Source organism: Thamnophis elegans, chromosome 1 (genome assembly GCF_009769535.1).
Source record: "Thamnophis elegans isolate rThaEle1 chromosome 1, rThaEle1.pri, whole genome shotgun sequence".
NCBI classification, from domain to species: domain Eukaryota; kingdom Metazoa; phylum Chordata; class Lepidosauria; order Squamata; family Colubridae; genus Thamnophis; species Thamnophis elegans.
Genome location: NC_045541.1, coordinates 109,262,890 through 109,280,063, shown reverse-complemented (window position 1 = coordinate 109,280,063; position 17,174 = coordinate 109,262,890). Strand labels below are relative to the sequence as shown.

General features: G+C 39.5%; 1 protein-coding gene across 1 annotated transcript in view; it reads left to right on the top strand.

Annotated features, from left to right (window-relative positions):
• Window positions 1-4,537: 4,537 nt before the first annotated feature.
• The window catches only part of CKAP5 (cytoskeleton associated protein 5), a 71,838-nt gene continuing 59,201 nt past the window's right edge, over window positions 4,538-17,174 (top strand). The window contains 3 exon segments of the mRNA XM_032226966.1: window positions 4,538-4,730; window positions 13,063-13,155; window positions 16,831-17,024. Coding sequence (XP_032082857.1) covers window positions 13,099-13,155; window positions 16,831-17,024 — 251 coding nt within the window. The 5' untranslated portion in view covers window positions 4,538-4,730; window positions 13,063-13,098.

Here is a 17,174-nt window from a genome sequence, read left to right as displayed (position 1 = left end):
CAGCCGTATAAAAGCACAAGACGCCGACGCCGCTGCCTCCCACTTCTTGCGGGGGAACCCGGCCGCAACTGCCAGATTCAAACGAGCCAATACAGTTCCAAGTTCAGGAGGCGGGTATTCTCGGTGGAAACCAATGAGGAGCCGGGATATTGGGAGGTGTGGGCATCCTTAGTGATTTCAAACGGTGGAGAGGAGAGGCCTGGGTTTACCTTCCTCCTTGGCTTCGGTAAGTGTCCCTTCTCCCCGTCAATGACTGTGCCGAGTAGCGGGGAAGGCTGGGGCTGTGGAGCAGAGCCACCGGTATGAGGAGGCCACGCTCCATCCTTCTCCTTCACTGGCCACTTCTCTCACTCGACAGCGAGGCGAAAGGCCGCTTCCGTGCTATAGATGCCCCGGGAACCTAAAACCCGAAGCCGATCTGACCACCTCTGTAGTTTGCTCCATTTGAAGCCCCAGTTCTCTTCTTCTCATAGGGTCTCATGTGGCTGGTGAGGCTCTGGCAGAGCTAGCTGTGGGATCTAAGAGGCGTTCAGAGCGATTTTCTATGCAGTGCGCGTCTCCTCTTTTAATAGATACTAGACCGGTGTTTTCATGTGCGGAACCACCAACTACCCCGCTTGATATCATCCTAGCAACCTATGAACTGGTCCAGGACGTTAGTGTGAATGAACTGTATTGGTGGGCAGGCGTGCTGTGAAACACAGCTGGTGGCACCGCCTTTTGTCTGTTGGAAGAAAGTGAGGATATTAGCTATCAAGCCAGTTACTAATGTGACCACATGATTATCAACTCAGTTTAACAGATTAACAGAGTTAGAAGGACCTTGTAGGTCATCTAATCCAACACACACACACAAAAGCAGGAAACCCTACCATTTCTGACAGATGGCAGTCTAGTCTCTCCAGTTCCCATTGCTTAAAGGAAGAAATCAGCTATGTTAAGTAGATGAAGTCATTACTCTTCTTAATTATTTTGCTAATAGATTATTTTGCAGGATGGATGAGTGAATGGCCATTGTTATTTGAAAAAGCACTTGCCACTACTTGCTTATCCACTCATTTCCTTGGAAGTAGTAACTACATTCTCCATCTTTGGTGGAAAAAAGGCACTGCCTTAGGAATAGCACCACTAAAGGCACAAACATTGAGAATATTTTGGAAGGAGTCTGATCCCACCACTGCTAGTCAGATGTTATAAACTACAATTAATGCCCAGTAGGTATCCTCCCCAAAGACTTGGGGACTTAGCAGTAGCTGCTACCTAAAGCCTTAGGCAATGGTTTCTTTCACTTGTTCAGCTAAAGGAACACCACAAAAAGCCATATTCCTGCTTGTTCACTTCCTTGTATGAGTGAATGACTTTTAGGACTTGCCACTGTTTTAGCACTATGAAGAAATAGGCAAACTGCTAAGTTTTACATGAACTACATTTTCATAAGGAGAAAATAAGCACTCTTAAACAATCTAGCTTTGTTTCCATACTGAAGAATCTGTCATGTATTGAACATGTAAGAGTAGGTAATACCAATTTTATCATACATGCACAATTATCTGCCGAAGAATCTTTTCTTCCTCCCATCCGGAGAAAAAAGTTTGTTAATAACTACAGCCACTGCCCAAAAGGAGAGAGATGAGCATGCAGAAGTTTATTCTTGATCATGGTTACTTCTCATGTGTTGTGATGATATAGTAATTGAGCAACAGTGGCAGCAAAAAGTAGTAGTTGCTACTGATTTTTCACATTAGCTTCTCAGGTGTCTTCATTTTTTGGCAGTTGTTGAACTTCCTCAGTACATTCATTTTCTGAGACGAGGGAGATGGAGATAAGAATATAATTAAAACGGATCAATGGCCAGTAAACCTGGCTCTTGCTTGCATAATCCAGAGTTACTTGTAGTACTTGGTAATGTGCAAAGAGAACTTTGGGAGAGTTTATTTAAGACTTTTACTATTAGTTTCTCCTTTTGGAATTATGACATCTGTATAGTTATATTTGTATCTTGCATATATGTAAGATATATTAAGTTTGAATTACGTTTCTTTACATTTTGGAAGCAATATATTTAAGCATGTATTTTAAACTGAAATATGTGCTTTATTTCTAAGCAAGGGTTTCAAAATTATTAAAATCTGCTATATCCCAAACAAGTATGAAAAGATATCTGGTTTAAATATTTGATAGTGATGTCTTGAAATCTGAATTATCTAAACTCCATGAAATTGATAATGCCTCAAAGGACAAACTATTGAAATGTTAAGGCTGCTGAAGCCATTTTCCTTGGTACCTTTTTTCTCAATGTTTCCTTCATTATGGTTGCTAAGTGCCCTTTATTCCAGAACTTGGAAAGTCAATAGAACATAATGGGATTGCTATTTCAGAACAAGTTTGTTCTTAACACTCTCTAGAACATGCTATAATGTCAGAATATCTTGCCTCAATGTTTTAAATCAAATATTGGTGTACTGAAATAGATTCAGGGACTGAACTGTTTCTAATATCAATTTCTCCGCCATGGTAATAACATCTACAAGATTCTTACAGTTTGTTGGTAGGTTCCATACCCACATTTAGGGATCACTGAGATCAGGGGTAGCTTTATGATCTGGATCTTGCACTTGAATTTTAGATTTCTAGATGAATTTTAGATTTCTAGATATAGATATTATGGTAGACTTAAGTGCTTATGAATGGACTGCAGGTTAATCCCTAAGAATGTTTCATTTGAATGGGATCATATTTTAAGTGACAGATTAACATTGCAGAAGGCAGAAAATTAGTAAATAAGTGCTGAAATGATCCTATGCTTTCAGTGTTGTAAAGATTGGCTTCCTCCGTTTAGTTGTGGTTATGTGCTGAGAAAAATGCAAAAGAGCTTATTTTATACTATTTTAAAAGATGTTCTTTAGGTTGAAAGTAGATTGTTTATTTTCCTTTTTAATCATAGCTTTTTATTTTTTAAAGTCATCGTTTTTTGATAAATAGTAGTTATTAAAAAAATATAAGGGTGAGAATGCTAAAAATGGCAACTGGATGCCAAACTAACGCTTATATATATTGTGATACATGTATTACAGACCCTGTACAAAAGGAATAAAGTTTGCAACATGATGCTGCTTTCAGCAGCAAGATCTTATGGATGCTCATGGCTATGACTATGTACATACTGCTGGACTAAATGTGAGGAAACCTGAATTCTAGTCTACCCTGATTCACAGAATCTTACTGGACAACTTAGGGCCATTTTGTTGTTTCTCAGTTCAACCAATCTCATAAGGTTCTTGCTGTGTGGAAAAGGAGAGCACTGTGTACATCTTCTTGAGCTCCTGTACAAAAGGTGGGATATAAACCAAACTCTAGCATTTAATGGAACTTTATGCATATAATTCGTAGAATAAGTATTTTAGAAGTGAAAATAATAGTGCAGAGGAGCTGTCAGAAGGAAACCAACTGTGTCAAAATTTGTGTTCTTGCTGATTGCACTTGTGGTGAATACTGTGTCATAGAATGTTCTTGATGCTGATTTTTTTTCACCCACGTGGTCTATTTTCCAAATTCTTAAAAAAAATAGGTATTAATTTGTACCCGTTTCTTACTCTTTTGTGATTCTTCTTACAAATTTCTAACATATAAAAAGCTTTGAAATGTTCAAGAAATAGACTTTTAAGGGTCTTGTATTTTCTGCAAATGAATAATTCCTACCCAGATGCTATATTTGTTACAGTATTTATTTTTGGATTAATTTATCCTTAAAAGGATTTTAAAGGGGGAAAGTGTTTGCATATGAAATATGGATTAGTTCACATGCTGTAAATCAGTACTCTGTTCAGTTAAAAGTTTTTTTGTAAATATGAAGCAAGATAACTCAAACTATATGAGATTTGAATAGAACAGTTAACTCTGCATTGACTATTTCAGTTGAGGCACAGGTGTATTTCGTTACAGTTGTAACATGGCAGGACAATTGTTAGAAAATTAGACATTTTTTTGGAAATAATTGGTGGCCAAAGTTATCTCCGTAAGTTTTCTAAGTCTAAATTCAGAAAACAAGGCTCTCAAGACTGGCAGTGAATTTCCAGGCTTTCTTTCAGTATAGAAAAAGAAAATTGGGAGAGTAGGTTGTTACTTGCGTAAGCGTCGCCGCCCCCCCCCCCCCCCCAATCTCTTACTCTGGGAATAGCATCCACCGGACGCCTTCACTTTGCACGGTAGTAAAACAAGCGACCGGACTTGGAAACCTTCGCGCGCTGCACTTGTTGCATCCCAAACGGATTTTTTTTAAGTAAGGCCGCACTGCGCGTATGAAGGACTCCCGAGTTGTGCAGCCCGACACCCGGTTCCCTCTTGGGAGAGAGATCGGAATTAGCAGCGCGCGAGACGCCGAACAATTTTAAGACGGCACTTGAACTCGTTTCTTGGCATTTTCCTCTTCGAAGAGGAGCCGAACAGCTCCCTTTTCCCACCGCCCGGGCGAGCCGAGGAGCGGACTGTGCGCATGCTCCCTACTGGGAGGCGGACACCCCTGCCTTTGTTTGTCACATGGGCCGGAGAAGGCCCCGCTTTCAGGTGCGGTGGGAGTCGGAGGCTGGTGTCGCCGGCTGCAATGTACTCCGCCCCGCCTCGGAGGAGGTGCCTGCCTTTTTGCCGGTAGGAGATGCAGTTACCCGCCAGCTCCTTTTAAGCGGGGCTATCGTGGCTGGGTAGAACGACAACTGCGGCCTAGCTCAAACTGGGTAAGTCGTCGTTGCCCGGCAATCGGCTCCGGGGCAGGGCGGCGACCGATCGAACTGGGGCCTCAAGCTCCAGAACCTAGGTTTGCTAGGCTGGGCTGTTGGCAGAAACAATGCCTGGGGAGCGGCCTGCTTGCTACTCAGTGCCGTTTGACTTCTGAGTAGATTAGAGGTGCCGGAGAGAGGGGTTTTGTTTGTGTGTTTTTTCTTCCCCAGAGCAGCAGTAATAGTCGGTGATGCTGAATTTGTCAATGTCGACCGACCCAGCTGCAGCTACTGGGAGATGTGTGGCCCCTTCTGTTGGGGGCGGGAAACGGCAAGAGGTTACGATTATTCTCCTGGCAAGTCCTGCCGCAGGAAAGGGGAGCTCTGGTGATGCCGCCGACCCAGAGCTGTGTATATCTTGTGGGCAGGGGCGAGGAATGTGATTTTGGGTAAGGGAAATTCACAGGCATATAAACAACCGGCTAGCTACTGAGAACAATGAGATGCCTCCCAAGATCCATCAGAAATAACAAGAGAGGAGACTTCTAATTGAAATGCCTGGCTCAATTGATGTTAGTGCAGGAGTGCTATAAATAAAATGAGGACATGGCTCATGAAAGAGAATGGCATTTATACAGGTTATAAATATATTGCTCTTTCGGTTCGTAAAATATTGGATGTGTGCCTTAAAATATTCTACTGTATATTGTACATTTGAGAGAAATATTTTGAAAGAGTATCCCCGAAATAAGCTGCATTACTTGCATTATCAGGGAAATAGGTAGAATAGAAATAACAGACCAGGAGAGAGTGGCATGACATTTTCAAAGGACTTGCTCCAAAGAGCATTTGTTTCAAGAGTAGGGAAATCTTCACAGCATCTCAGATTTTTCTGAATTGAATTGAAAGACAGTGACAGGGCTTACAAATTGTGCTAGGCCATAATATAGTTTGCTTGGTTTTAATTTAGTGCATTCCATGAAGCACTAATGATGATGCCATTTTAGCACATTATTACTTTGGGTAAAATGCATAAATCCCATTGTTAGATGGTAGAAGCACATAAATAAAATATAATTGAAGAGTTTATTTTTTAAAAATGCTCTGTTGTAACTTACATTACATTGTATACCGAATTGTTTTTAAAATCATGGTTTAATTCATAACCAAGGTGTGTAGTTAGCTCTTTCATGCTAAACCAGGCATTTGGATTATATTCACAGGGGTTGCATTTGTCTGAGGCTATGTTTCAAGCAAGCAAATATGTAACATAGTTTATTTATTTATTTATATATAGAGAGGGGGGACACACACACAAGTATAGGTAGTTCTCAACTTAAAACCATTAGTTTGGCGGTTTAAAGTTACAACAGCTCTGAGTTGCAGTGTCTTTGATCATGTGATCAAACTTTGAATGCTTGGCAACTGGCATGTGTTTATGACAGTTGCAGAGTCTCAGGATCATGTGATCACCTTTTGCGACCTTCTGACAAGAAAAGTCAATGGGGAAGTCAGATTCGTTTAACAACTGTGTTACTAATTCAACAATTACAGTGATTTGCGTAAGTGTGGGAAGAAAGGTAAAATGGGGCAAAACTCAGTTGAAAACTACCTTGCTTAGCAACAAATTTTGGATTCCATTGTCATGAGTCAAGGACTACTTATACATATATGTATAGTAATACAGCATAATGAAAAGTTGATACAATATCTTCTGTATCAACGTTAAGAGAATATATTTATTTTTAAGTATCATTTTTATTAAGAAAATATGGTCCATAATAAGTAAGTCACAACATGAAATGGTATGCAGAGTGACCCAACATATGAAGGAGAGGGCTCTTGCACTTCAGTAGGGGTATAGTAGAGTTATGTTCAGACGTTAGCATAAAAGTTAGCATATACTGTATATTTATGCTTTGAATCTTTAATGAAAACTGTCCATGTTAATCAGTTCCAGAATTAATTTTTAAATATAAGTTTATTTAAAACCAACTTGTCTTTTTTAAACAAAGGCTAGAAAAATATGTGTTAGGTTGGATCCAGTTACCAAAATCACTACCAATTCTATCATTTATTATTTATACAGTAGTTTTGAGAAATGACATCCTGCCCTGGAGCTAGAGATAAGAAAATCAAGGACAGTAGTAGGATGCACCATCTACTGTAGAGAAAGAAGTCTTAAGGAAACCTTAATGTCACTTCTTTTTAGTATATTTGCTAGGTAGCTCAGAATGAACACTGTAAATATTTTTTCTGCATATATAGCCCACATAGCAACTGTGAAATATAAAACAAACCAAAAATCTGAATGTGTTTTGCAGGGTTCCAAATAGCATCCAAAAGTAAATCAGAATCCAAGGCAAAGTATTGCCAATTTATTAAAAGAGCCATTTTGACACATCTGGGAAAACCCGAATCTGAAGCCTTCCCAGTTTTCCCACCCAGTTGAAAGTTCAAGATCTTGCACCCACACCCACAAGTCCATTACATGGTCCAATCTTCTACTGCCATTCTGGCAGCTTCCACCCATCCAGTTTTGGTCAGGTGCAGAGACAAAGGGTGACCTTGACTTTCTAGAAAGAATTTTGTTATGGCTACATATCATCTAACTCCGTACAATCCCCGCTCCAATTTTCCCACAATAGAAAATGCATAGTAGAATAATAGAAAGTGTGGTAGGCCTGAGAGCCACAAGGAAATATGGCTGCAGGCCTGACAGTGTTTAATCTGAGCTGCATTGCATTGAAAGCATTGAGTAAATGCTGGATAGTTGGGGAAACTTCTATTAACAATTGTTTTTCTTTCCTGTCATTACAGTCCTTTACAGTGAGTACCTGTAAGCCCTCCCCATCCATGCAGGCTACTCAACCAGAGTAAATATTAATGGGCGGAAGAGATGCAGAGTAGTCACTGGCATAGCCCCAATGTTGCTTAGTTGTAACATAAACCACTTTTAGGGATGTATAGAAATGTAGCCTGAAATTTGGCCTGAGCATAGAGTTAGAGAGAAAAGAAGCTTCCATCTTCCTAAAAAGCTCTTAGGAAAAACTTGGCCTGGAAAGAAAAGAATTTTGTCTTTGTGAGTGTGGGAAAGCTGAGAGAGAGGTTAGAGACATTGCCATGTAACTTGGACAGTGGGACAGTATCATACAGACAGGGAGGAGAGAAGTTATGGAGGTGGGATTGTGGAGATGGACAGTTTCCTCATGGATTGCATATCTGAAGAAATTCTGAAGGTAAACCCAAATATTTCTTCAAAATGGGGATGAGGAGTTTAAAAAAATGTTTTTTTACATTGTTGAAAATCTCTCTCTCCCTCCCCGCCTCTCTCTCTCTCACACACACATACCAACAACAATAAAAGTCAGTTATAATAAAGTATGGTATTCATTTCTTAAATTTTGTTAAATTTTATTAAATTTTATTTGGTGGCAAAACCCAAAAACTATAATCCAGTGATTAAAGAGCCAGACTAGAAAGTTTTAGTCTTGCCTTACAGATGAGAACCAGCTGGTTGACTTTGGGTTAGTCACTCTTTCTCTGCCCAATTAATCTCATAGAATAATTATTGTGGGGAAAATAGGAGAAGGGAGTAGGAAGGAATATTAGGTATGTTTGTTGCTTGGAGTTATTTATAAAAATAATGAAGACAGGATAAAAAAAAATCACCCTTCCTGCAGAGAATGGAATATTACAGATGGGACATGGAGAAGACTGCCTTGGTAAATCTATTTAGATGTGCAGTGTTCTTCCATTCCCTAATTTTTCCAAGAATAGATTTTGATTCTTCATCAGTGGTTAGTTAGTCAAAATATTTTGTTGTGTTGCTTTCCTAAGAAATTGGAGAAGGTGACTATTTTGACTTCTGGCAGCTATATGGATATTTCTACATATTTTTGGTAAAAGCAATATAGAAACAATTGATATTGCCACCTTTGGAATACTGGGGTTTTTTTTCCTTTATTCGTGTAGTCCAGTGTTTCCTACTGGTCTTCTTTCCAAGCAGTAATCAGCTCTCTAATTCTTTGAGACCAGTGAAGTTTAACTGGGTGCTGTCATCTGCTGAGAGACATAATGTTGAGTGTTATTAAAATGACAAATAATCCCTTGAGTTGGTAGAAACATTTCTGTTGCATAATAATTAATTAGATTATTGGAGCCTGATTAATTTTGTGAATGTGTAAATATGGTGGCAGTGATACAGAACTGAGTATAATAATCAGGAATTTTGTGTTTTTCTGCTACTGAATGAATTAGTCAAGGTTTGAATTGACTGGAGAAAATATAGGCAAGATGATACGGGTTCTGAAATCATTGTAAGAAAGTAGCGATGTATTATTTGTTGCTTTTTTCATTTAATGTTTTAAAATGACTTGGAAAATGTTAAGTTATATAAATTGAATATGTTATCAAGGAATAAAATTATTTGGATATATTTCAGAATATATTCATATGTACACTTGTTACGTGTTGAAGATTTAATAATACCTAAAATAGTAGAAACCCTTAAATAAAGATAACTGCAAATGGCAAAATATAAAATATTACATTTTTTAAAAAAAATGATTAGTTGCATTTTAACAGCTTTTATATATTTCACCAAAGCATACAGTGATGTTTATTGTCTGAGTCTATCAAATTAATCTATATGATGTAGATTAATTAGCCTGAGGAGTGATGTAGATATGTATATCGTTATATAAATGTGTTTTTAAAGTAAAGCATGACTATACTAAACCTTAAAATTTAATTTGCAATCCACAATTGTTTTTTTTTAACAGAGTATATCAAAAAATAAACTCACATGTTGACTTGGCATGATATGTGGATCCAGATAGTGTATATTATATGGTGATATTCCTCGTATGTTAATACAGACTAAATCTAGTTATAGATATTGGTCTAGATAAATGTTACAGCCTATAGAAGCCGGATCCATTAAAGCAGTGGTCCCCAACCCCCGGTCCGCGGACCGGTGCCGGGCCGTGGAGTACCTGGCACCGGGCCGCGGAAGCCGGGTGTTAGCTGTCCCAGGCGGCCGCGCTGCGGGGAAACGGAAGCCCCGAGAACAAAACAGGCGTCAACGCAGAGAACGGGAGCCTCGCAGAAACAGCCCTTCGGGCGCTTCCTCTGCAGCCGGAAGCTTCAGCGGCCAAGGCGGCTCCGCTTGAAGAGGCTCTTCGAAGCTTTTTCCGGCGCCGAGAGGAGGGCTAACCCGCCCTCCCTAGCCAGGGCTCCGGCTTCGCCACATGCGATGCTCGGCGCATCCCCCGCTGCTGCATGGCCTGCGAACCCCGGCAGCTCCGCTTTCCAGCTGCAGCGAAAGCGACAAGGCACCTGCCGAGCGGCCCCAGCCCAGTTGGCAGCGGGCATACGGTCCCAGCCCAGCCAGCCTCATCGCAGCGAGGGGCTCTTAGGGAAGCCGCCTTGCTCGCCCCCCGACCGGCTAATTTGCAGGGCGAGGCTTCCCCGGATGCAGTCCCGGTGACTTCCCTTCGGCTCGTCGGAGCTGCCCCGCGGCCAAGAAGTAGCCGGGAGGGCGGCCGCGGCTCCCCTGGGTGAGGCCTGACTGTGTCTCAGGAGGCGCCCATGCGAGCATGGCTCAGCCAGCAGCCGGGCGGGCCTCCGGAAGCACTGGCGTTCCTCTTCAGTGGGATCGCCGAGAGGCCGAGGGCAGAGCCACTCCCTTCCTCCCCATGGAGCCCACCTGGGGAGGGGGCGAGGAGGGAACCGCCGCCCGTCCCGGCAGGTGGGGGTGGCGGTTCACCGGGGAGATGATCCGGAGGTAAGCACGGCTGACGACCACGCCCGCCCACCCACCTCCTTGCGGGCCACTTTGGCCTCGGCGTGCCGGAACTTGGACACCCTGAACAGGCTCATGCACCTTTCCCCGCACCTCTGAAGGACGCCGACCAATGACCGCCCTCTGGGCTAGTGCCCAGAACCGCTTCGCGGGAGCCCTGTGGGCGGAGGTGGTGGGCAGGCAGGGGCGCAGGGTCGCGAACAACATCCCCCCACCCCTGCGCGCGCTCAGCGGGCCACGGTAAAATTATCAAAGGCTGACTGGTCCGCGGCGATAAAAAGGTTGGGGACCACTGCATTAAAGTATAAATAATGTACTACTAATTTTATCAATCTGTTCCTTTTCCTTTCAAACCACCATGTCCCTCCCCATCTCCTAGCATTTGCTTCTAAGTTTTCTTTTCATGGCTAATAAGCAATCACACTTTTTAAAGACAAATGTCTAAGATGGAACTGAGAAGAGTAAGACTGAGTCTCTAACTGTGTACTTCATTTCCAATAGGGAAGGTGGGGGAAAGAGATTGATTCTATTATCTATATGGTGTTGTACTCAGTAATATTGTACATTTATTATTATGTGCAGGATTGTAACGGTACAGGTAGTCCTCGACTTACGAGCACAGTTGAGACCAAAGTTTATGTTGTTAAGTAAGACATTTGTTAAGTGGGTTTTGCCCCATTTTATGACTTTTGTTGCCACAGTTGTTAAGTAAATCATTGCAGTTGATAAGTTAGTAACCCAGTTGTTAAGTGAATCTGCTTTAACTTTGCTTGACAAAAAATCAAAAAAGGGAATCACATGATCTTGGGACACAGCAACGGTCATAAATACCATATTTTTTGGAGTATAAGACACACCTTTTCCCCTTAAAAAAGAGGCTGAAAATCTGAGTGCGTCTTATACACTGAATACAGCATTTTTTGCCTCCCGAAACTGTACCCCCTTCACCAAAATGGCCGTGCAGAGCCTTTAGGAGGCTTCCAGAGTGCTTCTAGGGGCTGGGGAGGGCAGAAATGAGGAAAAAATGGCCCGTTTTTTGCTCAATTCCCCCCCCCCCCCCCGAGCATTCTATAAGCCTCCTAAAGGCTATGCATGCCCTTTTTTGACAAAAAACGGGCCCGTTTTCACAAAAAAAGGATCATTTTTTGCCTCCCACCCCCGCCCTCCAGGAGCACTCTAGAAGCTTCCTAAAGGCTATTCATGCCCCTTTTGGGGGGAAAATATGGGCCCGTTTTCATGAAAAATGGGCCATTTTTGGGCGGTCTGCAGAGTGCAAAAACTTTTTTAAAAAATTTGCCTCTTCAAAATCTTGGTGCGTCTTATACTCTGAAAAATACAGTATGAACCAGTTGCCAAGCATCTGAATTTTGATCACATGATCATGGGCATGCTGCAAAGGTTGTAACTGAAAAATGGCCATAAGTCGATGCTGTTGTAACTTTGAACAGTCATTACATGAACTGTTATAAGTCGAGGACTACCTGTAATGCGTTGTATCTTTTATGAGCTAGGTTGTAGTGAATCTGACCTTAAACTGAGAAAAATCTAGAAAAGCAATCCCTCTATAACATCCTTTCTCATCTGGCACGCCCTCAGGATGTGTATGAGCTTAAATACTTACAATTCCCAATGCTGAGAATTTTGACAGGTGTAATCGGTGTTTCATGAGGGTGACAAGATTTCAATGTTTGTCTATTAATTTAAAATATCTTTCAAATTAATTGTATAGTAATCAGTTAGAAAATTTAACAAAATTAAAGATCCTTGGAAAAAAATTAGTTTTTGTCCCTGTCAAATTGTCTGTTCAAAACAATAAGGATACCTTTCTTGAAAAGAGAGAGATATACACATGCATAGTTTTGCTAATTTAATGAACTGTTTTTTAGGGAAATGTATAGACTGCCACTCTATCTTAAGAGTTGTGAGAACACTTTAGAATGAGCACACTATTTTGGTACTTCTCTTAGTAAATGGAGCAAATGATAGTAATACTCTTTATCATTGCATCTCATCTGTAGCAAGATATTTTGGCACCAGAAATGAAAAGGGACGCATTGCTAAGAGCTGAAACAAAAACTGTTGTCTCCTCAGTCCAGCCTCAACTCCACCTAGAATATATTGTGATGTAGCCTGGTGATTTGGCTTATTGAGATGTGCTTTTTATAGGTTGCTTCCATGCAGTGTGTGCAACATTATAATTTTGGCTAGCTATATATTTTGAAACTAGGTTTTTCTGTTATACTTTTAGTACTCGTCCTGTTTTTCTTCTGTTCTTACCATTACCAAAAATGGACTCTTGAGAAAATAGAATATATTCAGATTTATATTTTGTGAGCATAGAATTTGGATTTGGATTATAGTCAAAATATACAGAAAATTCAAAGTCAGAACTATAATCGCTTGGTGCTGCTATTAGGTAGCTTATAGTTTTTTAGTGTTAAATTTCATTCAGATCCTATTATCAGGTTTGTTCATTTCTACTGGGTTCATATTTTTCAGCGTGCCTCTTTAGTTGTCATTGTTGCTGTTTTTGGAATTTCCTAGGTATTGCAGAGAACAACTACAAGAAACTGAAGCATCATGGCAGACGATAGTGAATGGATGAAATTACCCATTGATCAAAAATGTGAACATAAGGTAAGATTACCTTGTTTAAGGAACTGGCATTTCCCTACTTACTGAGTAAATACATTGTTTTGAGAGTAAGGAAAGGACAAATGTTAGTATCATATTTTGAAAATCTTTTCATACACTAGTTTAACTCAAATTCATTTGATCAAATTTGAAAATGTCTCCACAGGAACTATAGTTAGTCTATACAAACTTACAACAGTTTGTTTAGTGACCATTCAAAGTTTCAACAGCACTGAAAAAGTGACAAATGACCGTTTTTCACACAAGCATTGCAGCATTCCCATGGTCATATGATTTACATTCAGGTGCTTGACAACTGGTTTATATTTATGATAGTTGCAGTATCCTGGGGTCATGTGATCAGCTTTTGGAACCTTCTGACATGCAAAGTCAATGGGAAAGTCAGATTCACTTAACAACCCTGTTACTAACTTATCAACTGCAGTGATTGACTTAACAAACATGGAAATAAAGGACGTAAAATTGGGCAAAACTCACTTAAAATATTTCTCATTTAGCAAGATAAAACTTGGGCTCAATTGTGGTCCTAAGTCTAGGACTACTTGCATTTGTCTTGGCTACGTTGTGACATTTTTAAAAATTTATCTATTTAGAGCAGTGTTTTTCAACCACTGTGCCGTGGCACACTAGTCTGCCGTGACATAGTGTAAGGTGTGCCGTGGGAGAATTACTTTATATATAGTCAATATAGGAACAGAGTTAAAATTTTTTAACATTTTCTAATGGTGGTGTGCCTCGTGATTTTTTTCATGAAAAAAGTGTGCCTTTGCACAAAAAAGGTTGAAAAACACTGATTTAGAGTAACAAAATAATAGACATTCTTGTTTTTTGGTTGGTAACAGACCTTCTTATAAATATACTTTAATCTGAGGTCAGTCTAGGGCAGTGATGGCTAACCTTTTTGTCCCCTCCCCTTTTGGTATGTGATGGCACGGTGGACCCGTTTTTCACCCTCACCAGGCACCAGACCCTTTCTAGGATCCTGGGCAGGGCAAAAAAGATGAGGCCCTCTGGAGGCCAAAAACAGCCCGTTTGCCAATTTCCAGTCGGACCAGAAGGTCCGTTTTTCACTCTCTCCAGGCTCCACAGCCTTACCCCAACCCCGGAAGGCCCAGCGGAGGCCTGTTACCTGACTTCTGGTGGCCAGTGCGCGCATGCATGCCGGAGCTGAGCTCACGTGTCCACCGATATTGCTCCGCATGCCATCTGTGGCATGTGTGCCATAGGTTCACCATCGTGGATCTAGGGTTTAAGAAAATTGCATTTCTTCCCTGTCACCCAGTAATTGTGAGTGGTGATCAGAGCAAATTTTAAATGGTGGTCTGTTGTATAACTTTTAATGTTTATACAAAAATAAGACTCCACAGGTTCAGTACTTGCTTCAGAGCAATTATCCTTCTTTAAATTTTTCATCTTTTTGTCCTGTAGCTGATATAATTTGTGTCTCTTCAAAATCATTAATTTATCCAATTTACGTTGAGTTCATATTTTTGCTGTCTGTGGCCCAGACTTCTAACATCATATCCTCTAGTCAAGTACAAGTGTTCCTAAACTTTTTGCCATCACATTTCTCTTTAGTGTGAGCTTCATGTGCACGCTTCCACTAAAATTCTAAACACGAGAAATTGACACACATGATCAATGAAAAATTATATAGTGGTACTTTGGAAAAGGTGAATTTATTGTGACATTGTACAACTAAAAGGTTCTTCAGAAAACTTAGGAATTTGGAAAAAATGAGTTAGAAACTCTGCTCCTTATGCATACTAGGTTTTTTTGGAGTAACATTTGCCTGTTTTAGTTACTGTAAGAAACAGCTGAATTCACATATACTAAGCATTCATATAATTTAATTGTCACGTTTTGTAAACTCAGTCATTGAATTTGTTACTCATAGCTCATGGGTTGGAAATGTCAGTTGTGAAAATAAACTGTTTTCTAAAAAGTGCTCTAGTTTATATGTGAACCTAGCTCTGGCTTACTTAATCAGCATGTGGGGAAGAAAAGGAAGCAGCAAGCAGACTACATGCTTGTTGATTGCTTCACAGGGTATGTTTTATAAAACTGAAGCCATTTTTTCAAAACATAATACTTGATTGGCATAATGATTAAAATGATAAATTTAACTGGTCCTAAATTATATTTTTTGCAAGCTTCCACAAAGCCCCAAATTCTTTATTTCATTTTTTATTTTTTATTTTTTTGCTCTGGTGGTATCATGACTGATTATTGAGATTTGAGATTAAATCATTACTTCCTCCAATTTCACATATTCATTTTGGACCAACTTTCAAACTATTACTAAAATATTTTCTCTCCGTGTTGAACTTTGCTTTCATTATACATAATTTTTTTCAACACTTTACCTTACAATGCGACCATGGTGATAGTTTCCTCCATTTCTAAAATTAGAAGTTTAACAATGATTGGGACTGGCTCCAGGGCTTCTCCCCTATTTTGGGGATGAAAAAGAAAGGTTGGCTGTTCATGGTCATGCTGATCGTAACAATAATCCAAGATTTATTCTGTGAGAGCAAAAGTTGCTTGATTTCAGTTTTGTAGCATGCCATTTTCATCTTTGACAATTAGCAGAAAACAGATGGCACAAAAGTACATGAAGGATATCAGTATGGGCTCCTAGTTTAAGGGAATCCTATGACTGATTTACCCAGTTTTGCAATAAGAGAAGTATGAAGTTATGTAGATGTTTACTAAAATATATTTGTATCATTTTTTCTCTTTTTTCTGCGATTTCGTATTTCTTACATAGATAAGCCCTACAAAACATTTCTTCATATCTTTACAGAAGTTTAATAATCTAAATTAAATTTAAAAATAAAAATAGTAATTCAAAATAATAAATAAACAAAAGAAAACAAAAATAAGAAAAAAGATCAAAGGGTAGACCCGATGAACCACTAGATCTTTTTCTGCCATCAGTTTTCCATGTTTCTAAATTGTTGAAATAACTTAACTGGGGAAAAATTAGTAGCATAAGTTATTATTTATGAATCTTAATGTTTTTATATGTTTGCTATAGTGATATTTATTTAGGGCATGTCATGTGTTGTTTTAAAAATATTAAAATAGTTTACAAATTATGAGACAGTGTTTGTTGGAAAGGAGAACTAGTAAAAAAATTGAGATCCTCTATTCTCCCTCCTCTTCTTTTCTCCCTTTCACTGTATCTGCCCTTATCTCACAGCAATTAGCAACAGACGTCAACATATGGTAGCAGCACTTTGGAGGCATGACAAGAATGCTGCGGAGGTTTGAAGAAGGGGAATAAAACATATTGCTAAATTTGTGAAGAAAACCTCTGTTATTTTCAAGACTATTAACTTTATATATGATAGGTCAGATATCATAGAAATTTCCTCACTAATTTGTATGACTGTATTGGACTGTAATCAATCATGACTAAAGCAGTTTTAGAACTCCTCAAATGTGGTCTTGGGACTGCAGATAGTACATGTGATGAATGCTGCAGAATTTTAGTAGGTATTGGATATCTATGATTTGAATACTTACAGGAAAAACTACAGTACCTCAGTATTGGTTGTAATAAAAATATATAATTGGTCATATAAGAGAATAGCATATAATTCTCTCGGGTCACACAGGGATTTAATTTATTTATTTCCATTTTCTTCCTAGGTATGGAAAGCCAGATTAAATGGGTATGAAGAAGCACTGAAGCTGTTTGAGAAAATAGATGATGAAAAGAACCCTGAATGGTCCAAATATCTTGGACTTATAAAGAAATTTGTGACAGACTCAAATGCAGTAGTTCAGCTAAAAGGATTAGAAGCTGCACTTGCTTATGTTGAAAATGCTCACGTAGCAGGAAAGTAAGTTATTTGTATTTGTACTTTAGAAGAACTCTTGCTCCTACTAATGACCTTAAGATCCCAAATTATATTTATATATCAGCTTTGAACAGTTTCAAATATTATAGGGGTTAGAACAATTTGGACAATTTCTTCAGAGCTATGAGGCTA